General features: G+C 39.2%; 2 protein-coding genes across 6 annotated transcripts in view; both read right to left on the minus strand.

Annotated features, from left to right (window-relative positions):
* Positions 1–6515, minus strand: part of rev3l (REV3 like, DNA directed polymerase zeta catalytic subunit) — a 94795-nt gene extending 88280 nt beyond the window's left edge. The window contains exon 1 of the mRNA XM_038296500.1: positions 6030–6515. Within this exon, the coding sequence (XP_038152428.1) occupies positions 6030–6168 (139 nt within the window). The 5' untranslated portion in view covers positions 6169–6515. The remainder of the gene's footprint in view (positions 1–6029) is intronic.
* Positions 6516–17065: 10550 nt separating this feature from the next.
* Positions 17066–22968, minus strand: traf3ip2a (TRAF3 interacting protein 2a). Of its 5 annotated transcripts, XM_038296492.1 has the most exons (11): positions 22871–22968; positions 22427–22508; positions 22216–22329; positions 21886–22077; positions 19626–19722; positions 19380–19537; positions 19206–19294; positions 19060–19128; positions 18880–18984; positions 18623–18697; positions 17066–17253 (listed from the first exon to the last, which is right to left on the minus strand). In XM_038296492.1, the coding sequence occupies exons 2-11, from the start codon at positions 22440–22442 to the stop codon at positions 17107–17109; spliced, it is 1062 nt and encodes a 353-aa protein (XP_038152420.1). In that variant the 5' UTR covers positions 22443–22508; positions 22871–22968; the 3' UTR covers positions 17066–17106. The 5 variants fall into 5 exon arrangements, with proteins under 5 accessions (XP_038152420.1, XP_038152417.1, XP_038152419.1 ...); XM_038296489.1 differs by having other exon boundaries at positions 21886–22329; XM_038296491.1 differs by having other exon boundaries at positions 21886–22329; positions 22427–22455; positions 22871–22944.
* Between the last annotated feature and the right edge of the window lie 1743 nt (positions 22969–24711).

Genomic DNA, 24711 nt, shown 5'->3' on the forward strand with positions numbered 1-24711 from the left:
TACGTCAGATTCAAGGGAAACGAAAGAAGCAAAATGAGGGAGAACATCGCCAAGCTTTTTAGTTTAACGAGAGAAAGACGCCACAGACAGGATGCAGGTTTCCTTCTGGACAGGTCAGTTTAAAGTCTGCTAATGCTAACTCAAGGTCAGGCACAGGTGTGTTGCTGCAGGTATGTCAGGTTTCTCGGCAAGTAGGTAAAGACCTCCACATACTGCCACAGGTTTGAAGCCGACTGCGCAGAGAAGGTAACTGCAAAGCAGAAATTTTATGACCAAATATGCAGCGTCTCAAAGTAGCAGAAAGGAGGATTTATATTGAACTTTTAAAATGTGACACCCAGACTCCATAGGACAGAGCTGGCAGTGACACAAGGACCCACAGTATAGAGTCAACTTTCTTCCATTACTAATCTTGTATATTTAAATTGTAAAAAAAATACAGTCCAAATATTAAACTTTGAAAAAAAAATTTTAATCAAAACAGGTTTTGCTTCTTTTTCACCCATTTTGCCTTTTCAAAAAAAAAAAAAAAAAAAAAAGATTTACTTATAACTTTTTTTTTTTATTTAATTGAACAGATTTAATATTTAAATTTGTCTTTCTTTATTCTTTCGGTTAATCTTTACAAACTGCATTCCTTTCAATTAGCATTTTCCAGATCACCTTCTCTTCACTTCTGGGGGCGGGACTTCCTCTGGGGTGACAGGTGAAGATGCATTTCTATTGGTCTGCAGCACTAACATTTTAAATCTGTTAGGAGCGAGACTTTGTATTGGCCTTGAAGTGAAGACAACATGATCTGTGAGATACAATTTAAAAAGAATAAAATTGGGAAAAACATCTGAAAAACCGAAATTTGAAATAAATTTGAAAATATAAAACATGTAAAGATTTTTGTATAACTTTTAATTAAACAGCAATATTACTCTCAAAATATCTTTTATGTTTTTTCAAAGTTTGATTTCTGAATTGAATTTTTTTTTTTTTTTTTGAATTTGAAAAACATGTTTTTTGCAACAATATTGGAGCAAAGTTCACTCCATACCATGTGTCCTTGTTTTGCTGCCTGCTCTCTCCTATGTATGAATCTTGGAGTCACATTTAAAACAGTTCAATATAAATAGTCCTTTCTGACGAGAGGTACTTTGGTACGTCATGTACGCAGTCATGAACCTCTCTGCATGGATTCCATGTGAGTTTGTGGAGAAGAAATACATTTCTCTTGATTTTTGTAAAGCAGGAAGGAAACATCATCAGTCTGGGAAATAAAACCATTTGTCAGAGATAAACCGATCCAATTTTCCGATCCAGTTTTCCAACCTCGGCTGAACATATCGGGTGATATCCGATACCGATCCAATTGTTGAATGAATCCATGAACCATATATCTCGACATGTGAGTGAAGGCTTTAGCCAATGACATAACATTTTTTTAAAAAAGGTAACAAACTGTCAAAGATGTAAAGGTACTATATCGTTAATAGAAATAAATAACAGTTCCATGTAAAGTGCACTGGATTGGATCTCTGATGTACAAACACATAGCACAGATATCCATTACAGCTAATCAGTCAACATCGGAGCTGATATCCAATCCAGGTATCGCATGAGGAATGTAGGAATATCTGTGTTCAACTATTTTACACTACCCTCTGAAAACCGATCGTGCCGAGTTTGGATCAGTTAACCGTGCTGAGTTTGGTTCCTTGCGACCATTTACACATCATGCTGACATGGTTCACACAGGAGATCACATACAAGTGGCATATATTTGGAAATGTGAACGGAAACGCAAAAAAATGTCACAAAAAAAAAAAACTGACTTAGCATTAAAGGAATAGTACACCCAAAACACGATTAGCCTTCATTTTCTACTCACCCCCATGCTGAACAACACTCTGGAGTACTTTTTTGATATCTCAAATGCATCTGGAGATCTGGGAGGCTTCTTGCTGTCTGCTGACATTCAAGTAATGGAGGTCTATGGCGCCCGAGGCAGAAAGGTCCATAAAAGTCCACAAAAAACGTGTCAATATTCCTCCATACTGCTCGTCCAATGTATTCCAAGTGTCCTGAGTGGGTAGCATCCAGAATTTACTCGAAACGAAGTCATTTAGAATGTTTTTAGAGCCTAAACAGTAGTGTATAGGATTTCCTGAAAGCGCGCGCCTGCGAGTTCACGACGCTACGGAAGCCGGCAGACCAAACCAGATGAAAGTGCGCATTCAGCTCGGCAAAGAACTCATGCTCTTCCTCAACACTGAAGTCCTCAGACATTTTTCTTTCGTTGTTTCTTTCTTTGCACAGGTAAACAGCACATTTCTTCTTCTACGCTTGCATTATCGGCAGAGCAGACGCTGAATGCGCACTTTCATCTGGTTTGGTCTGCTGCGGTTTCCGTAGGGTCGTGTTCCGTAGCGTTTATGCTCTAAAAACATTCTAAATGACTTTGTTTCGAGTAAATTCTGGATGCTACCCACTCAGGACACTTGGAATACATTGGACGAGCAGTATGGAGGAATATTGACATGTTTTTTGTGGACTTATGGACCTTTCTGTCTCGGTCACCATAGACCTCCATTATTTGAATGTCAGCAGACAGCAAGAAGCCTCCCAGATCTCCAGATGCATTTGAGATATCAAAAAAGTACTCCAGAGTGTTGTTCAGCATGGGGGTGAGTAGAAAATGAAGGCTAATCGTGTTTTGGGTGTACTATTCCTTTAAGATTCCTGATCGGGAGGTGGTCGTTAGAGGCAGATCGCCCCTCGTTACGCCCTGTTCACTACAGGACGCACCATCAGGCTGAAAATCGGCCTGATCGAAAAATTATCGCACAACTGGAGAATCGGCTCGAAAGGGGCAAAAATAAATAAATAATCGTAGAGTTTACGCCCAGCTTAAAAGAGAAATCTTAACTGGCTGGGAGTTACTGGCAGGTCAGACACTTAGAAAGAAATGGAGATCAGAAAATTCAAACTAATCAATTTGGAAAAAATAACTTCTGTCTAATGAGGATATTATTCCTGTGAACAAATCCAGGAGGAATTCCTTCACGTAGCGGATTACAAACCTGCCCCCATTCATCTGGACTGCCTCTGTTTATACACACTTAATAAACATCTAGAGGCTGAAGAGCTGCAGCCCGCTCAAGTGTGAAAACTGACGCTCGCTATCCTCAAAAGGTTGCAGACATCTTAGCAGCAGCTCTTTGCTGCGAGGTTTGCTGTGGTAGACCTTTGGGAAGTTTTCAGGCATAACTGATCAGGATTCCACATCACAATGTTTTCCTCATCTGCTCTCTCTAGGAAAGGCCTGAGGGTAACAGTCTGCCACAACAACAGCACCGCTACAAAACACTTAGAAGGAGCGGAGCAGGAAGTGGGGCTTCAGATTACAGGACTGATGGGTGGGAGTGTTCAGGGCTCAGGTCAGGGAAGGACAGAGGAACATGAGCCAGAGCCACATGGTGGCTAAAAGCAGGGATTAGCTGTCACAGATCAGATCCCCCATAACCCACCACTAAACTCAATGTAAAGACAAAAGAAGTGACTCGATCTGAATGGGTGTGGTCTGCTTTCTAATCGAGAACAAAATTTGGAGAAGAAAAATAAAAGGAGAGAGAGACAGAGAGAGAAACCCTGTTCTGTTCCAATATGTTCCAGATGGTGATGGGATTTTATTTCTGGGAATACAGTCCTGAAAGGAACATAAAGGGAATGGAAGGATGAATGTGGAGAGCCGGGTCGGTGAAGGTCAGCTGAGTCCACGCTAAACCTGAGAGGAACCCCGGCAAAACTGATTTAAAGGAGGCGTCACTCAGATAATACTGGAGCCAGAACATCTGGCTTCTAAACTCATTCTTCTTTGTTGTTTTAGATGCAGGAAATATTTAAACACAACAGATTCGTTTAGACATCATCCCCCACTTAACAGAAACACATCCTAGATGTAGATCATTATAACCATTACATCCCCAAAAACATCATTTCCAGATAATTGATTACAGTGTTTTCATCAGGAGGGAAAGGAAGAAAGGTTGGGGCACAGGGCTTGGAATCCTGAGGTTGTGAGTTCGAAACCCACTCCCAGAGACTGCCACTCTGGCCCTCTGAGCAAACTTAACCCCTCATTGCTCCATGGGCACTGGACAGTGGCAGCCCACTTAATTCCAAACAGTTAGTTTCTCCATTGTGAGATCAATAAAGTTCAATTTAGAAGGGAATAAACGCCATTAAAGACATGGGCGATTCTAAACGGGGGCCAACGGGGGCCGGTGCCGCTGTACTGAAAACATAATACTAGTCCTTCGGATCTATTTCACTTTTTTTCTTTAAAGTTTTTATTCTAATTATTTAAAATAAAGTTTATTAATGATTTAAAAGCAATACGGTGATAGTGTGAGTGATAGTATGGACATAGGATCCCAGTTTTAATCTGCTAAATGTTTATTTTTTTTCCAAACACATACTCTAATTTTTACAGCTGAATTTATCTGTTTTTAATTTTAAGTTCTCATTCGGATTTTATTTTAAACAAAACTGTAATTTTAACTCAAATTAAGTTAGAAATATCTTAAATTCCTAAATTATTAATGTATATTGACCAAATATCCCAAATAAAATGCTTTATTAGATTTTTTTAAATATTTATATAGCTACAGGATTTTGATTTTAACAATGATCCAAATGAACATTTTCAAGCCAAAAATAAATATTTTCAGTTGGAAGAGATCATATTAATCAACCTAATTGAATGGAAATTTCCCTTCATTCAGCTGTCTTAATTTATTTGAATCCCTTGTCCTGTTTTTTTGTTTCATGTGCCCCCATGGTGGTACATTTGGTCTAGAACCGCCACCGATTAAAGAGATAAAGGTTCAGAATACTGAGTAAACATAAGGAACTGAATGACATACTGCATTCTGCACCTTTCTGGAAATGGTCATTAATAAAGTATGGAATGTAAAAACATATTTCTGAGCTGATTAATGTAATTTCCCCATTGTGGGGCAATAAAGGGATTTTCTATTCTATTCTATTCTATTCTAAACAGCTGTGCCGTCTGCATCTGGATGCAGACCTCCTCCTCTCTTTGTGTCCTGGTTCTGCTTGTCGTTTCAACCAGCATCGTGTTCAGGCTGAATAAACACTCCACAGGTTGCTGGAAATGAAAGACACCATAGACCCTGGAAAGCAGCTGGAGACCTTTTCATTTAACATATGAAAATACTGCATATGGATTATTTAAGGGATCATGGGAAAGGAATGAAATCTACTGCTGGATAATGGTGAACAGTGTAAAAGATGCACGTTGGAAAGCAAGAAATATCAAGATTTTAAAGAGAAAAGAAGAACCTGAGATTATATAACTAAACAGTGTTGTTAATCTAGGGAAAGATTATATCTAGAATTTAATTATATCTTTATTTTCTTTATTAATTTTGGGCATGACAAGCAAAATATCAATGCAAATACTGTTGAAATTGTGATGTGTCTTTTGTTATTGTTGCTTTTTTTCCTGCTTATGAGTTTTTTGTATTTTGCTAATTTAAAAAGAACCAATAAAAACCTTAAAAGGAATAAATAAATAATATATCAAATGTGAGTCGATTTCTACCAGCTGTTTATGGATGTTTTGTCGTTTTAAAATTGAAAAAGAACCTATACAAAGATTTGAAAAAATAAATAAATTAAAAAAGAGCAGCACATGTGAGCTGCTTTCTACCAGCAGAAACATGTCCACCAGCAGCAGCAGCAGACCGTGATGGAGCAGGGGGAGAAAACAAAGCAGCGCGGAGGGGAGGAGGAGAAGAAGGTCTCCCTCTGCCGCTGCTGCTGGCGGCTCACGTCGCGCAGACACAACGTGTCAACACCCAAACTCCAGCTTTCAGTGGTTGAGCGAGCAGCTGGGTTTCCTTTAGAGACAAAGCTCCGAACAGCAGCAACAAGCTAGGTCAGCGCGCGTGCGCGTTCCAGAAAGCACGCGCGATTCTGTTACAGAGGGGAGGAAGAAAAAAAAGATGACTGACCTGCTGGAGTGGCTCCAAATATCCGCACCACCGGCACCTTCTTCACTTCGCTGTCCCTGAATTCAGAGTAACACACGTCCAGGCCTTTAATGGGGCTGGACAGATAGTAGTCTGCGGTGACTATCCGCACTGCAAACATGACTGCAGCGCTGCTCACACAGAGAAAGAGCTGAAAAGGAGAAAACTAACGCAGGGAGTCCATGAGAATCTGAGACCCTGTTGGTCAGGAAGGAGGGGGGCTGTCAGGCGGTAAAACGGTGAAAAAAGAAAAGAAAAAAAAAGCGAAACAATGCTCGCCGTGTCTGCCGCGCGCCCAGCCTGTCACAGCCCGTAAAAGGATCGACTGCTGCCGCGAGAGCGAAGCTCAACGGCGGAGCGGAGCCGCCGTGTGAGCCGCTGCAGCCCGGAGCTCTCCGTCCGCTGGCCGCATGCTGGACTCCCGCGCTGCCTCGGTGCTGTTATTGTTTGGGGTGGAGGGAGACGGTTCCACCGGTGTAGCCTTATCTTTCCAAATCACGGCTCAGAGCGGATCCCAGCCACAGTCCTCCTCAGTCAGACAGCCCCCCACCGGAGCTCCCCCCTCTTCCATAACAGGCTACAAACAGCACAGTTCCTACCGCCAACAGGATGAAGTTAGACGTGACGAACAAGCACTTCCGGTTTTCAAAATAAAACCAGCTGTGGCAGTCAGCAGCAGACCATCAGAAATAACGGATTATTGGGAAGGTGTATGACAATTAATAAGATCACTTGGTTCAGAGAAACAAAACTCTAAGCAGACTGGAAGCTCTGTGGGTATAATTAATTTTCCATGGAGCGTTGGTAGAAAAATATATTACAACTCTACCGGAAGAAGTGATACTGGGAAACTATCAAAATAAAGCTAAAAACATGCCACCATAAAATTGAATCAACTGAACTGAAGTTTATTCTTTATCCTCTACAGATTTTTACAGATACTTTAATTTTTGTTAAAAATGCACAAAATAATGTTAAAATTATGCTTTTACACTACTGAATTAGCACAATCTGTAGAACCTAAGAATTGATGCATAATCTAAAAACAAATGGATTATAATGAAATTAGTGGTATTTAGAAAATAGTGGTTCAGGTTCCTGTGAATATCCTCATATTGGGAGTGATTACAGGATGGAGGTTAAACAGCTGGACAGTATGAAATACTTTGAGGCCCAATCCAAAATAATAAAATTAAAAACAATGCACTGGATTGTTTCTAAGTTTTGAAGAAGTTTCGCCTCCCATTCAAGAAGCTTTTTTAATTCAAATTGTCAGAAATAGCGTTGAGTTTGAGGTTCTTGGGTGGGAAGCGAAACATCTTCAAAACTTGGAAACAAAGTCCAGTGGATTGTTTTCAATTTTCTTTTTTTGGAATGAAGATGACCTGGATGACTGAGAATCTTCACCAGCTTAGGGGCCTAATGTTGCAGCTTAGTGAGAACAGGGTGGAGATCATTTATCAGATCAGCCAAAAAGATTATTTAAGTCCATCCCTCACAGATTTCATCAGCCAACTTGCTGATGTGACGTCCCTCATCATGGAGAAGTTTCCTCACTGCCTTAACTGGACAGCTAATCTGAACCCGGCTGTAAAAGTTAAGGAAGAACAGGTGTCCTTCCAGGGTTTTCAAGGATTTAGCTCCATTCACATTGATCAGCTTCAGTATCCAGGCAGCAGTACAGAACCACATGGTTTGTTTTTTTAACATTACACGAAATCTTACTTTTTTGCCACATATACACTGGAAAAAACATTTATCTAAATTTTGATTTTTTTTCCAGTGTAGAATTCTGATTTGCATTCAGTTTTCATTTTCAATAATATCTTTATTGAGTTATATATATATATATATTTTACTTGTACAAAGAGACAGTAATCAAAACAATAGCATCCATAAAATAATCAGTCACAATGTCCAAAAAACATTCACATACTTCACACATTTAACAAATTAAATAAAAGTTAAAACACAAACACTCAACAGCACATCAATGCAGCAGTTTTGAGCTGTTTGAGCACTTTGACATTTAGGAGACTTTATTAAGGGAATTCCATACAGTCTGAAACTCTGCAGCCCTTCGCCTGGTTATATAAGTCAGCCTTTCCAACATGATGCAAGATGCCACCTCCTTTATCCACATATGTATCAAGGGCACATCCATTTTTCTCCAGGACAAAGCAATCATCCTGCAGGAGTCCATAATTACTTAAAGTTGACTCATAAGGAGTAACAATAAAGTTCTTTGGATATATACCAAGTATACATATTTCTGCCAGGTGAGATATCTTCACTCTAATGATCTCAGATAAAGTCAGAACTATTTCCTTCCAATATGTTTTCATATTTAGGCAATCCCATACGCAGTGATATAGAGTATGCTTTCCTTCCAAACATTTAATGCACATGTCTGGGACATTAGGAGACCACTGATTTAACTTAACCGGGGTAATGCTTGTTCTCATCAACCATTTCTATTGTAATAGTTTCATTCCATCATTGATAGATTGTTTTTGGGCTTTAAAACATGCCTTTTATCATTTGTCTAATTTCAGAGTTAACTGGTCTTTAAATAATATTCAGTGCAATTATACAAAGGTTGGCTGTGTTTCATAATTGGGCAAGTTATTATAGTTAAAGTGGCCTGAATAAAAAAAATTACATTTTCTCCGTTCTGACTTTTAGAAATATAAAAACAAATGAACTTATTTTCTTTTTAGTCTGCTTCAAAATCACACACTGTCCTATGAAATTAAACAAATGTCTATACACACTGCAAAAATGATCTAAAAATAAGTAAAAAAGAATTAAATTAAGAGTATTTATCCTTAAGTTTAGCTGGTAAATAAGACGATTTGCAAATGGAACGAGTATTTTTACTCTTAAACTTAAATAATTAGATGACATGCACTTGAAATAAGAAAATGCAATTATTTTGTCTTATTTTAAATGTAAATTGTCTTGTTCCATTGGCAAAATATATTTTTTCCAGTGCGTTATTAGCTCTTAGTAAGCTCTGCACCGGTGGCAACATTAATCTGTACACACATCAGAAGGAAACTGGACACTTCTGGTAGTTCTGCATCTGTCTCCACATCAAATGAGCTGTTCAACAATAAAAAAAAAAAAAAAAGTTTCTCTCATACATTATAATCACAGAACAATGAGAAAGAGAAACATGGATTTAAATTCCCATTCTGACCTCTGTATCAAGTTCTACCGAATGTTCTGTTCTCCACAGTGACTGCCTGATTAATCTAATCCCCTTTGTTTTGGAGGCGAGTGAGCAACAGAAAGTTTGAATTTTTAATAAAAGGTTTCATTTGTGTGCGTAAAATCTCAACTTCAAAACATCCATTGATGATCTGAAATTCTGTAGCAGTTGTGACAGAAAAATTTTGGAGAATGTCTATGAATTCTGTTGATTCTTTTAAAAAGCAACTGAAAACGCTGCTATTTAAGCAGGTTTTTAATTAGACGTGGGGCTTTTATGGCTTTGTTTGTACACTGCAAAAACTATTAGTAAAAATCTCTTAAGTGTATTTACCCTTAATTTGAGCAGGTACATGAGATAATCTGCCAATGGAATGAGCAGTTTCACTCTTAAAATAAGTATAAAATGAGATATTATGCACCTGAAATAAGAGACTGCAGTGTTTTCTAATTTTAAATGTAAATTGCCTTAATCCACTGGCAAAGTGTATCACTTAACTGCTTAATTCAAGAAAAAACATCTTATTCTACGAAAAATAAACTTACTTGAATTTCAATTTTTTGCAGTTTGTTTCCATTTGTTTTTAAACACATTGCAATACATTGCATTCTACATTGTTTTATTGTATTGCATTTTTAGTGTGAAGCACTTTGTGATTTGTATCTGTGAAAATTGCTATATATTGACTTACTTACTATCCATCCTGTCTGCAGATCTTTAGTTTTCATTCTAGGACAAAATGTGAGAAAATGTACAAATCGGAGCAGAAATGGCTCTGCTCCCTACTGGACCATCCCCTCTGGGAAAATCTGCACTTCAGATAAAAGCTCCCTCAGAACTATGCATTAACTCTAGCATACGTCATATTTTTTAGATTATTTTGAAGGTACATTTGTTGCTCACACTGAAAAAAATCTATATCTTAAGTTTTATTTTTTTTTAAATAAGTGCATTTGTTCTTGGATTGTGGAATTAAAAGAGACATTTTGGCGATAGAATAAGACAATTTACTTATTTTAGAATAAGAAAACACAATTGCATTGTCTTATTTCAAGTGCATATTATCTAATTATCTTATTTTGAGAGTAAAACTACTCATTCCATTGGCAAATGATCTCACTTACCTACTCAAATTAAGGGTAAATACACATAGTTTAAGTAATTTTTACTTATTTCTGTTTTTTCCAGTGCAGAGACTTGCAGCCTTTCAGCCTTGCTGCCGGCAAAGCTGAGCAGATGCTTTCTGATTGGCTCATTAGGAGAGTCGAGGCTCTCCTTCAAGGTCATCCTGCTCCCTGTCAGGCTCTCCATCAATGTGAAGGTGCTGATGAAGCATTTCTCATCACCAGGAAGTCGTTAAGCGGGATGTCCTCGGAATGAACCGAACCAGCTGCTTGGAGAGGGTGATGGCCCCTTCAGTGGAGAGGATGTTCTCCTCTGCTTCCTGCCACTTCCAGGCTGTTGCATTAGTCTGAGTGGAAATCTGGAGAGGAAGAGAGGAAGCATCATCCACAACCATCCGGGATGGTACATGGAAATAAGGAGGTTCAAAAACCAGGGGGGGAAGTTCAGAAACCCAAATCATCTCTGTCACCAAATTACTTTCTCTACATATATAAGTACTAGCCCTGCAAAAAAATGTAAATCTCAATAAGTCATTTTTTTCTTAAAATAAGTGCATTTTTCTTGAATTACAGAGTTAAGTGAGACACTTTGCTAATGGAACAAGACAATTTAATATAAGAAAAAATAATTACATTGTCTTATTTCAAGTCTATATTATCTAATTACCTAACTATCTCAACCTACCTACTCAAATTAAGGATAAATACACTTAATTTAAGTAATTTTCAAATATTTCTAGATTGTTTTTCCAGTGCAGGGCTTGTTAATGTTTCTGGAATGATGATTATTACACCATGACTCCCTTGAATATAATTAACAATTTCACCACATTTTGCAATTAAGATCATTTCCCAAATTTAACTGCTTCAGTGATGTTTTAAATTTCCACAAAATAACTGTTTGTGTTTATTTGTAAGAATATTTTAACCCAGACAAATCTGTATTTTGTTCAAGTAAGGGAACAATATACAGTACATGTCTTCAATCAGCCATCCACCATTATTACTGGATAGAGATAAACAACCCTACAATCTACAACCTTTCACTTTTAAAGCAGGGATGAATTGTGGGACATTTTTAGGATCAAACCTGAGCCAAAAACCTGGAAACAACAGATATGTTAAAAGAAGAACAGCAAAGAAACAGTTTTGCATTGAAAAAAAAAACAAAGAACAAACTGAAAATCTGCTAGAAGTACAGCAGAGGACTGGTGCAAACATATTTTCTCTCATAATCAACCTCCTGATGAATGAATATCAGGAAAATCATTTATCTGGGGAAGAAAAGCCGGGTGGTGCTAACAGGGAAGCATCCTGATGCAATCCATGTGGGAGCGGAATCACAGAAAAACATAAAGAGATGGATCAGATTTCCTCCAACTACATCCAGGCACCTGAGAACAACTTATCACATCTTAAAATGCAGGATTAGAAAAACAACAAGCAATCATTGATGAACTGTAAACACTAAGAAGATAAGAATGGCTCACTATCAGGGAAGCTTTGATCCACAGTAAGAAGAAGATCAGAACAACAAGGAGTAAAAAATCTGCTAATAAACCTCTCAGCTGTTTCACAATGCACTGTAGAAATCAGCTAAATATAGAAAACATTTATATCGCTGTCAAAACCTTTGGTTGTGAAAGCGATAAAATGTCTTAAACATTTCAATATTTAAATGAAAAAAGTCAACTTTATAATGAAAGTGATAATTAAATTCCTCTCTGACATGGAATAAAGCTGAGAACTCCGTGATCAACAAATGTGAAAACATCTCTGAGTTTGGGGCCACGGTTGGCTGGAAAACAAAACTAGAAAGAAGAGATGCATCCTATTTTATGGTAAACTCACACTCTTTGAACTTTGTCACAATTAGTCCGTGCAGAACCACAAACATAGAGAATATCTAAGACAGACTGACAAAGATTTGCATGATGGTAAAAACAATTCATTGATCACATTTTATAAATTGTAAAAAAGAATTTGTATTCAGAGGCCTTAATTCTGAAAAAATAAAAGTCACATTTAAAGTTTACAACAGGGGGGGGGAGGTTAGCGGGTTAAAAAAGGAGCAGAAAAAGGAACTCTTTGACCTTCCAGCATACCCCTCTGCTTGGTAGATCAGTGGTAGATGGCGCTCATTAATGTCAACACAAGGTTTTCACAGTGAAACATGCAGAGATGGCAAAAGTACTCACTTTCCGTACTTGAGTAAAAGTACAGATACTTGTGTCAAAAAATACTCTGGTAAAAGTGGAAGTACTGATTAAACTTCTTTACTCAAGTAAAAGTAACAAAGTACAGGCTTGTAAATTTACTTAAAGTATAAAAATAAAAGTAGAAACCACTTTTTTCATGCCGTTGCCTACATTTTAAATGGATGTCTGCCAATAGGACTAGATCTCCGTTGTGTTCATTTTCAATCATCTCGTCGTCCATACTACTATGCTAACGCCACCGCCACCAAGCTGCAATGATTTGCTGCGAATGAATACCGCCGAATCTGTCGATTCATCTTGTAGTTGTGCGTCAAATGCAACGTAGATTTCCATCCAATTAGACTGAATTTGGTATTGATGACATGAAAAATAATAACGGTAACTCCATTGAAATGATTCAAAACTAAAGTAACGAGCCAATATTTTAAAATGTAAGGAGTAGAAAGTACAGATATTTGTGTAAAAATGTAAGGAGTAGAAGTAAAAAGTCTCCATAAAAATAAGTAGTAAAGTAAAGTAAAAATATCAGAAAAATCTACTTGAGTACAGTAACGAAGTATTTGTCCTTCGTTACTTCCCATCTCTGGAAACATGGTAGTGGTAGCATCATGATTAGGGATTTCAGTTCTGTAAGAAAAAAATATATGATACTTGTCATGGTTGGGTTGACGTTTTGAGGCCCCAAATGCAGAGGTGAGTTTTGTAGATTTAATGAAAGTACTCAAAGGCAACTGAGGCAGGAATCCAAAAAATTTAACATAAAAAGTACAGAAAAAAACAGAACCTTGGTGACATCAGGGAAAACATACATGAGGAGCCAGGAAAAGACGAGGAACCAGCACTGAGGAACTGCACAGGGAGAGTATATATGGGAGACTGAACAAAGACAGGACTAACTCAAATATTTCCAGAAAACACAACAAAATAGGAATTAAACCAATAAAACTAGAAAACAAAGAAAAACATGGATCAAAGTGAAACTGACCGCGAAAACAATTTGTTATCCTAAAGGTTGCTTCTCAGAGGTGACAGGGGAGCTGGTCTGTTTTGATGGAAACACAGAAAGAGCAAAATACAGAAAAATCCTGGAAGAAAAACCTTTTTGTTGAATCAAAAGACTGAGATGGGGGGATGGGGGGGATTTTTGCCTTCCAGCATGGCAGACATCCTGATCATAGAGCCAGAGCTCCAATTGGAAGATTTACATCAAAGCTAATCCATGCATTAGAACGTTCCAGTCAAAGATGAGACGTAAATTCAGATGAGAAGCCACGAATTTTAATGCAATCTAGAGCAATAGGAAAATCTAAAAACAAACAAGTACAGCCTACAGGTTATAACATGCAAGTATGTCTGTGGGAAACAAAAGATGTGGGGCTCCAGTCCTAAAATGGGGGAAATGTCTGCGTCTCAAAGCTTTGGCCGCACAAGATAACAAGATAAGATTGAGTGGATTGTCCTGCAAGTCCTGCAACACAATAACAAAGGCTGGATTTATTGGTTCTGGCTGCACTGGTGTTTGCAGAGACAGGACCTGGTGCTGATAACATGCACACCCCCCCACCACCACCACCACACACACCAACAAATGTGTGCAAATCACCCAACCTCCTGCGGTACACCCAGCATTGCAACAATGCAGAAAGAGGAGGTATAGGCTGAAGTCTGATCGTTACAGGTGCCCCACACAGAGAAGGCTTATCAGGGTGCTGCTGTGGAACATCTGGACCGGATGTTTCAGTTGTGGCTGGTCTACAGATCTGTTAACTTTCTGATACCTTTTTAATCCACCTATTTCTCTTTTATCTCAAAATAACTTCCTCACCTGTTGGTTTCTATTCCTTCTTACAACAAATATAAAACAGCACAGCAGAGGAAAAACTACCAGGGCTCATAGTGTTTTTATTGGTGAATACTGCCACCTACTGGTCAATTATCATAAAGAATCAGAGTGTAAAATAAAACCCATATAATCTGTAAAAAGTGTTTTATTAATAACGAGAGAAAAAACATGTAGAACGTGCAGATGAAGTCAGAATGATGTGCAGAGGGGTCCGAATAAAGAAAATCATCAACCAGTAAAGGTCTGGAGACATTTTTAATTATAATCTGTTACTTTAAACAGAATTTAGCAGAGAAATAAAATTAGGTGTTTATGGATCCATGTAATATATAAAAATTTTAAATAGGTAACAATTGCTCAGTTTGGTATATAGACAATTTCCTGATTCACATAATTTATAAAACACCTGAACTGACCATTTGTTTGTTTTTTCTTTCTTTTTTCTGTCTTAATGTTGGCAGTGGGCTTCATGCTGCCCTGCAAGGCTTTAAACCTGGTTTGAATGGAGACTAAGCCATTCTAAAGCACATATCAAGGAGCTCATTTAGAGCCTGGATCCATATTTATTGTTGATTCTGTTCATGGTGGAGAATCCTGCTTCACAGCAGCCGGTTGAGCCAAACATCCTCTAAATGTTCAGGGTCATCTTTGAGCACCATTTCACTTTTCTTTCACCAGTTCACCACAGTTCTTCCAGCAGTCCACACTTTCTCTGCTCTCTTTTTCTCATCATCTTCTCCTTCTTTCCCATCGCCCGGCTTGTCACAGGTTTGCCTGCTGTGTCTAATAGTAGCAGCAGCAGCAACCCAGACTGACACACGGATCACGTGCAGCCTGGTGCTGGAGGGCTTTACCATAGTAACAGGAGAAGCGGCGCAAGTGAAATTAGACAATGCCGTTGGAAAGAATGAGATAATTTATAAATGTTTTAAATCAGGTTGGGTCCAGATCACACTATATAAAATTCTGCAATATAAATGGCTTATGAGAACCTATATAACACCAGTTAGGCTTCATCATATGTCTAGTGATATTCTAAATAATTGCACTAAACTTTTATTTGTAGAAGGAACTCTTCTCCATTGTTTATGGGAATGTCTTAAAATTGATCCCAAAATGGAGTTCAATATGCAGGTGAAGGTTCTCAGTCATCCAGGTCATCGTCATTCCAAAAAAAGAAAATTAAAAACAATCCACTGGACTTTGTTTCTTAGTTTGAAGATGTTTCTCTTCCCATCCAGGAAGCTTTTTCAAATCAAAATGTCAGGAATGGCGTTGATTTTGAGGTTTTATACGGTAGCTCAACAAATCCTTGTTTTTATTTTGGAAACATGCAAATTGAAACGGACAAAGGGGTCTGCCTCTTTTAAATAGGGGAACAGAAGACCTCGCCTATTCAGCCAGGCCAACAATTCACTTTAATGACCCCTATCAGAAACATAGACAGGTATGGAGCATTGTAGACTAACAAAGAAGCCAAATGACCCTCATTCCAATGGGGTGGACCCGTTCGCCCGTTTCAATTTGCATGTTTTCTAAACAAAAACAAGGCTTTGTTGGGCTGCTGTATAAAACCTGGAACTCAACGCTATTTCTGACATTTTGAAATGAAAAAGCTTCCTGGATGGGAAGAGAAACATCTTCAAACTCGGAAACAAAGTTCAGTGGATTGTTTTTAATTTTCTTTTTTTTTTGGAAAGTCTTAAATTCCAGAGGTTTTGGAAGGATGTTATTAGATGCCTGTCTGAATAGTTTACTCTGAAAGTCCCATTAGAGATTAAAATCTGTGTTCTAGGAACATACGCAATAGAATTTAAACAATCGCAGAGGACAACTGCATTGAAAGACTACGGACTTCTTCAAGCCTTCAAGCTATTGCACTATGCTGAAGGAGCATGGAGCCCCCCTCAATGGGACTCTGCAGGAAAGAAGTTGCGGATTCACTCAAAAACAAAACTAACATACAACGAGACTGAGAATCTAAGGGAGCCATATATGGTCATAGGGACTGAAGGTGGAGCTTTTTGATTGGTGTCTTGAATGGATGTCTTTACTACAGTTTCTATTCATATATCGCCTCGTTATTTTTCTCTGCCTTAATCTAAAGGGATTTTGTATATTTTTGGAACTAGACAAATGCAGGTTTGAATGCTGAATGCATGAGTGAATGTAAGTGTGTATAAGTGCATGTTACAAAACTGAAAAAAATAATATAACCCCTTTTGGCATTTAATTAATCATATTTAGTTACAAGTAACAAAATCTGATTAATTAAATGCCAGAAATTATTGCATTCATTTTTTCAGTGAAAGTTAAGTTTGTTGTCTGTAAGTTTGTTGTGTCAAAAAAGAGAAAATTCAATAAAATGTATTGAAGAAAAAACTTTGTTTGGGTTTATCCATTCCTTTGCTGCCTCCATAATCAATAATTAATGGTGATTTAACAGACAGAATTAACAGATATTGCAATTTTACATTATGTGTTAGTTTTCATCTGACAGTATAGATTGAACCATAAAATGCTGAAGGGGAAATAATGCCTTTAAAAATCAAAAGAGAAAGATTCCAAGATCTGAAATTCTACATTAATGCGATATGATTCAGTATGTTGAGCTTCTAGAGGGTGAATGTTTTTCCAAGAGTCCCTTTTTTTTGCATCCTCACAAAGGACGAACAGTGAGGGTAAGGTCAGCTCCTCTCTGAGGGATGATGTAGCGCTCCTCCCTGAGCAGACGCAGGAGCAGGTCCTGGGTGTCATTGGGCCAGCGGTAGATCCTGGTGTTCTGGAGCCAGCTGGGCACATGTTTCTAACAGAAAGAGAAAACCAGATCAGATTATCCCCATAAACTACCCTTATCCCAGCTTTACCGCCTTATTCTCTTTCAAAACCTTCATCGAAAGCGTCAAAAAGGGGTTTAATGTTCTAACGAAATCAACATGTGGTCCAGACCAAAGACAGAAAAAACAATCCCCTCTGTTACCATCTAATGGAACTGTAGGGCCTAGTCACCTGACTAACTGATACAAGAAGCTGTAGAGGTGGTCAGCAGCACCAAATTCCTGGGGGTGCAAATCACAGACAACCTCACATGGACTATAAACACCACCTCACTGGTCAAAAGGTCACAGAAGCAGTTGTACTTCCTGCAGAGGATGAGGAGAGCCCACCTGCCACACCCATCCTCCCCACCTTCTACAGAAGCCCCATAGAGAGCGTTCTGACCTGCTGTCTCACTGTGTGGTGTGGAGGCTGCAGCGCCTCAGACTGGAAGAAGGTGAGAAGAGCAGAGAGGATCATCTTCCCTCCATGAAAGACATTTCATCCCAGCGACCGTAACATCATCAGTGACCCCTCACACCCCCACCATGGACTGTTCTCTCTGCTGCCCTCTGGGAAGAGGCTTTGCAGCATGTGATGCGGGTCCAGCCGATTCAGCAACAGCTTATTTATTCCCCACCGCCATCAGATTGCTAAATGTTGAAAAAACTCTATCTCACTGATAACACCGAACCAAAGCACTGCATACTTGCACCATATATATTAAAAGCTCTGAACTTCCATATCAATGCGTTTTTTGCACCATGTTTATGGTGATGGAGATGACTTAACTCCAGTGAGTTTTTGACTGAAAATACCTTTGTTTCTGCTTTGCTACATCACCTTATATCACAACCACATCCAGTCACTGATGGGATAACACAAGCAAAATTCAGTGCAAAATTTTGTTTTGCTCTCTCTGCATTTCTGATCACCCAATTTGCACCATTCCCATTGGTTGAAATGCATCCTTTGCTTTGCTAATTGTCAACCTAAAGGGCTGGTTATACTCCCCGCAGCAGTGTGTCACACTGAGCTTTTCACAGGTATGATGCAGATAGTTTTGATTTATTCCCATTTGTGAATAATAATTGTGAACCAATTAACCTAATGGTCATGATTTTGATCTTTGAAAGGAAGAACGTTTGGAGGATCTGGATGGTACCCGCACATGCACAGGGAAAACATGCAAACACCGGCAGAAAGCCACTGGAGTGTGAACTGGACTTTGAACTTTGTGACTGCAAGGCAACAGCACTACCACCTACACTACTGTGCAGCCTGTCAAAATCAGATGTTTGTTAATGATACTAATGGATTTTTGGGAAAATGTAACAGAACCTGCAGTGTTTTCTCACCTTAGTAGCATTTGGGAACAAAACAGGGACCAGTCTGAAGTTCAGGCAGCCTTGTTGGATGAACTCATTTTGAATCTGTGGCAAAACAAAGGATGGAAAATGTTGATGAATTAGGGTTAAAAGACAAGGTTCACATAGGTAGAAGTTTTTCCACAGCTCAGTGTTTTATTTAGTCTATGGATGCACTACTGTACTGCAAGTTTGCAAACAGCCACAAGAGGGCAGTTTTCACAGGAAACAGTTTTTGGCAGGTGCACCTGGTTGTGGATATACTTGGTGTGGAGGCCATGCTCGTCGTCTCCTACTCTCTCTATATCCTCCTTGTACTTGGGGCTGATGACCACGATAATGAGCACTGATTTCTGTCAAAAAGCAACACTCAGCTTTTAGAGAACACTCGTCTTCAAGAAGACAGACAAGTCATCAGTCAGGCTCACATCATTCAGGTAGCGGTCCATCCATATGCTGATGCCCAATCTTCGGATTGGATTGTCAAATATATCAATCTGTGCAGATTAGTAAAATGGTGAGTGTGTAAAATACGTGTGGATCAAAAGGTGATAGAAAGACAAGAAGAACTTACGGCTGGTTTGAACCCTTGGTTGGTCAGAAATGCAACAAATTTTATAATTTCATCAGCTGTGTCGACTGAATACGTGATGAAAACATTCCCTGGAATAAAGAGGGATGTGAAACATCTTTAATCTGGTAGGTAAAATGTTACAGACACCTGTTACATCAGGATCATGTGGCTTACTGCTCTCCTCCGGCAAGCTGATGGTCTTCCTGACCTCCCTGGTGACCGCTCCTGGACCTGCAACACCTGAGCAGTCTACACTGACTTCACGCATCACATCAGCAGGAGGTGGCACACACGGTACACCTTGAAGATGAGGCCTGCCCTGTGGGCCATTCCTGTAGAGGACATGAGCCATCAGGAGGACAAAGTCCACAGCACATCGTAGATACCGATGCATACTAATAAATAAATCTGACAACGAACTGTTGTGGGTGTGGAGGAGTGCCCTGATTGTGACAGCAGGGATTGTTGTGGTGGTGAGGTGCAGGATGGGGAACCTGTCTCTGCATTGGAACAGGGCCTGTAGAGAAGGACGGCAGAACAAACAATCTGTTGGATAGGCTGCCTGCATCTCTGCCACATATTGCATGTTTCTGTAGAGTACTATGGTTAAAAAAATCTGAAATTATGTATTTTTTAATCAACTAATAGAGAACTGATGAAATCAGCAGGATGAAATACACTTTGGACCCAATAGATCTGTTCTTGAGTAGAGTTTGCCCCATTTTCTCACCAAGGCCAATGTCATTAACCCACAGCAGATCCACAGCTCAAACTTCACCTGACATTAACGGATCTCTCTGCTTTCTGAACAGATCTTTATTTCTATTGAGGTAGTGACACTACTTGCTGCAGCAATGTGATTTTTCTTTCCAAGTTGTGGAAAGTGGATGGATGGATGGATGGATGGATGGATGGATGGATGGATGGATGGATGGATGGATGGATGGATGGATGGATGATTGATGGATGGATGGATGGATGGATGATGGATGGATGGATGGATGATTGATGGATGGATGGATGATTGATGGATGGATGGATGGATGGTTTGATGGATGGATGGATGGATGATTGATGGATGGATGGATGGATGGATGGTTTGATGGATGGAAGGATGGATGATGGATGAATGGATGGATGGTTTGATGGATGGAAGGATGGATGATGGATGAAATGATGGATGGATGGTTTGATGGATGGATGGATGGATGGATGGTTTGATGGATGATGGATTGATGGATGGATGGATGATGGATGTATGGTTTGATAGATGAATGGATGTATGGTTTGATGGATGGTTTGATGAATGGATGGATGGATGGATGAATGGATGGATGGATGGTTTGATGGATGGTTTGATGGATGGATGGATGGATGGATGGATGGATGGTTTGATGGATGGATGGATGGATGGTTTGATGGATGGATGGATTGATGGATGGATGGATGGATGATGGATGTATGGTTTGATAGATGAATGGATGTATGGTTTGATGGATGGATGGATGGATGATGGATGATTGATTGATGGATGGATGGATGATTGATGGATGGATGGATGGATGGATGGGTGGATGGATGGGTGGGTGGATGGATGGATGATTGATGGATGGATGGATGGATGGATGGGTGGATGGATGGATGGATGGATGGATGGGTGGATGGATGGATGGATGGATGGATGATTGATGGATGATTGATGGATGGATGGATGATTGATGAATGGATATATGGATGGATGGATGGATGGATGGATGAATGGATGAAATCTTTTTGTCTGACTTAAATGTTTCCCATCATCAGATTTCATGTTCTTATTCTTGTATATTTTGGTCCATTTTCAAAACTCCCCACCCTTGCTCACACTGGCTCCGGTGCGGTTACCGAGCCGACGGAGACCGCAACTCTCGCACACCCCGCCCTTTTGACTACGGTGTGGTGCGGCTCTGCGGCTCCGGCAACAGGTCCGGAGATTTAACTTAAGTTCACTTGAGTTCACGTAACTTCACGCGATAACACAGCCCAAATAAGGATATTTGCAAGAGCTTGTTGCGGAGGGCTCCGGCACGCCGCAAGGATAGCTTTCTTGCTGAATTTTCTGCAAGAATTTTCTCTCAGCCGGTGAGAGAGGTTTACGTCTTTTTAATGACTTGGAATCACTGTGGCGCCGCACTCACCGCACCGCAACGGTAAGACCGGAGTCAGTGTGAGCCGGGGGTTACTGCCACACCTATAGAACCAAGAAGCCAAGTAAACAGAAGCTGTCTGACAACATGAAGTAGGTGTTAAAATCAACCAGAAGTCACTGGGACCTCTCAAGCTGGGAAGTGTTGCAAAGCCGTTTCTAAAGTTGGGGGAATAAACATTGGGAGCTGTTGGAATGAGGGGAACAGACACCCCAGAAATATTGCCAGGGCGACTCTGATTTTGGTGGTGAATTGTTGGCCCATTTCTCAGTTGTAACTTTTTAGATTGAATGAAAAACACACTAGGATAATTGATGGGTACGAGTAGACTCTCAGAGCACTGTATATGCTGGTCTTTCTTTTAGGTCCAGATGTGAATTACTTATTAACCAAATATAGGAACTATTTAAAGACGGTTTGTAGGTGAAAAGAAGCACATTTCAACGTGTGGATCCCAACTGTTATCATGCGAAAGATGGAGCAGTTCCACTGACCTGGCATGAATGGTGTTGGGTATTGTTGTAGATTATGCTGATCCATGTTTACGTTTGACATGAGAGGTAACGGGGGCTCCAAAAACTCTGGTTCTTCAAAAGAAGAACCCATGACGGCCCTCCTGTGATCATTCATGGGATGTCGTCCGTAGAATAGCTGTTGCTGTCTGACAGGATGATCTGGGTGAGCCGCTTGTTGGGCCACAAAAGGAAAGCCAGAAGAAGCCCGAGAAGCTGTTCTTCCTTCACATTGGTACAAGCCCTCAGGGAGCCTCCCAGGGAACTGCTCACACACCTCTCTATCCCAGCCATGCTTCTCAGCTTTCCTACCTTGCTCTTCATGATCAGCACAATTGTTACAAGAGGGCATCATGGCCAAGTCAACACTGGACACTGTCATTCTCTCATCCGTCTCAATGGGAATGCTCCGATGAGAGCAAGGACCTGAAACAACAAACCAACGCACAACATGCTCTCAGTATACAGGGAACTACTTTTAGATCAACAAGAGAGACAGGCTGAAGAGGAAGGTGTTGCCTACCTTTGTTACTTTCCATGTTAGACAGAAATCTGCCGTAAGGGAGGGGAGAACAATATATCAGGAATCTAAGAAACTAGAACGACTGAAACAGAAAGAAATGTTGCATAAGAACAGCCATGAAAACAACTGCAGACCCAGGATGTCAAACAGAAACTGCTGCTACGTATATCTATCCCAGAATTAAAAGTATGACTCTGAACATGGAGAAATCTTTTTCACAAGCTCTTTAACTCGGTAATTAATCTTTATCACTGAACTGTATGAAACGACACCTCTACCTGTTGAGACTGGCTGGAATGTAACCTGATAGCACAAAAAGTACAAAGGTCATTGCTACTGACTGGAAAGTATGCCGGGGGTGTCTTCCAAAGAACAACATCAACATTTGTGTCCCGAACCTCAAAAGAGGAATGAAACAAGAAGAACAAAGCCGAAAGTACTCACTTCAGCTTCTGTCTCCCTACTCCTCAGCCGCACTTCAGACCATCGAGGCAAACAGGAAATATTCCCTCTTCCTGGTTTATGCAAAGTTTTGATGCCTTGTGACTCATTTATGCAAATGACTCTGGGCATTGAGTAAATTTATCAAAAACAGGTATACCGCACTGGGAAAACGATCTACAAATAAGCAAAATGTCTTAAATTAAGTGTATTTACTCTTAATTTGATTAGGTAAATGATGTTTTTCAATGGAATGAGTTTAATTAATTAGACATGTGTCTTTTACCTCCTCAATCCAAGAATAAATGCTCTTATTTTAAGCAAAGAATTACTTATCTAGATTTAGATTTTTTCCAGTTGGCTAGTCCAGTTTAACTGTCTTAGAGATAACCTGATACTAAAACGGGGAAGAACAGTTAGAAGGAAACTTTTGAGACACATCTTGCTCCATTAGATGGTGTTTAGTCGGCATATAGGCTGGAAGAAGATTCCCAAAGCTTAACTTTGACCAAAGAATACTCCTCAGCCAGATATATCTATAACTTTAGGACCACTTTACCTTACTTCCTGTCGCTTGTTTTTAAACGTCTCTTGAAAGGAAAAAAAACTCCACATTGGTGCTGTTTGGAAAACTACATGTTAGGACATCTAAACCTGACAGTATTATGTGAAAGATCAAGCATTTGCAAGTCTTTTTTCTGTCTATTTCTGCCCCTCTTTATGTGGTCCTTTACTGAATTTTAGTGTCATACATCATTCACTGGAAAATTATCTAGAAATAAGTACAAATTTCTTAAATTAAGTGTATTTACACTTAATTTGAGTAGGTAAATGAGTTAGTTTGCCAATGGAATCAGTATTTTTACTCTTAAAATAAAATAATTAGATAATATTCACTTGAAATAAGACAATGCAATTGTGTTTTCTTATTTTAAATCTAAATTGTCTTGTTCCATTGGCAAGATGTCTCTTTTATCTCCTCAATTCAAGAACAAATGCACTTATTTTAAGAAAAAATGACTTATCTAGATTTTGTTCATGGTGTAGAAGTCACAATGTTGTGCTAACTCAGACTCAATGTCCGGCTTTATAGATTTATTAGTCTAAAGCAGGCAAAGTCATTCCCCGAGGGCCACCAGCCTAAGGATTATCTGCTGTAGCAAGGCCGATTGCAGTTCAGCAAATGCCTGTTAATCAACCATCAATGTAAATCAGCTGTTATGGAGCAGAGAAACCTCTAAAACCTGCAGGACAGCGGCCCTCGAGGACTTTGGGGATGCCTGGTCAAAAGGATCAAATGACCACTTAGGGATAAAAGGCTATTTGGAGTCTCTTTTCAAGAGGTCAGATAATTGATAACAAAATACCGTAATCAGATAAGTGATGGTTTGAAGTTTAACTTTCGGTTTTAAGCATTTAGCACCCTGAGGTCATTGAACTAGCTAGTTTAGGTTGCAGCTCTATAAATGAAACTTTTTATCTTATCATTTTGTATAGGAAAAGAACACTGCACTGTAAAAAATGTACTGTATTTTTTAAAGTAATTTTTTTCTTTAAATAAGTGCATTTGTTCTTGGATTGAGGAGGTAAAAGACACATTTTGCCAATGGAACCAGACAATTTACATTTAAAATAAGAAAACACAATTGCACAGTCTTATTTCAAGTGCATGTTATCTAATTATCTTATTTTAAGAGTAAAAATACTCATTCCATTGGCATTCATTTACCTACCGTACTAAAATTAAGCCTAAATACACTTAATTTAAGACATTTTATTTATTTCTATTTCGTTTTTCCAGTGTATAAATTTACTGCTATTTATATAGATATAATATGCCTGTT

Source organism: Cyprinodon tularosa, unplaced genomic scaffold, assembly GCF_016077235.1.
Source record: "Cyprinodon tularosa strain WSP-4 unplaced genomic scaffold, ASM1607723v1 ctg370, whole genome shotgun sequence".
Lineage (NCBI taxonomy): Eukaryota > Metazoa > Chordata > Actinopteri > Cyprinodontiformes > Cyprinodontidae > Cyprinodon > Cyprinodon tularosa.

Coding starts and splice junctions, on each gene's coding strand:
- traf3ip2a (XM_038296489.1), bottom strand. Junction 19,723..21,885: donor CCCAACACCATTCATGCCAG/GTCAGTGGAACT, acceptor CCTTCTCTACAG/GCCCTGTTCCAATGCAGAGA. Junction 19,295..19,379: donor CAGCTTGCCGGAGGAGAGCA/GTAAGCCACATG, acceptor TCTTTATTCCAG/GGAATGTTTTCATCACGTAT.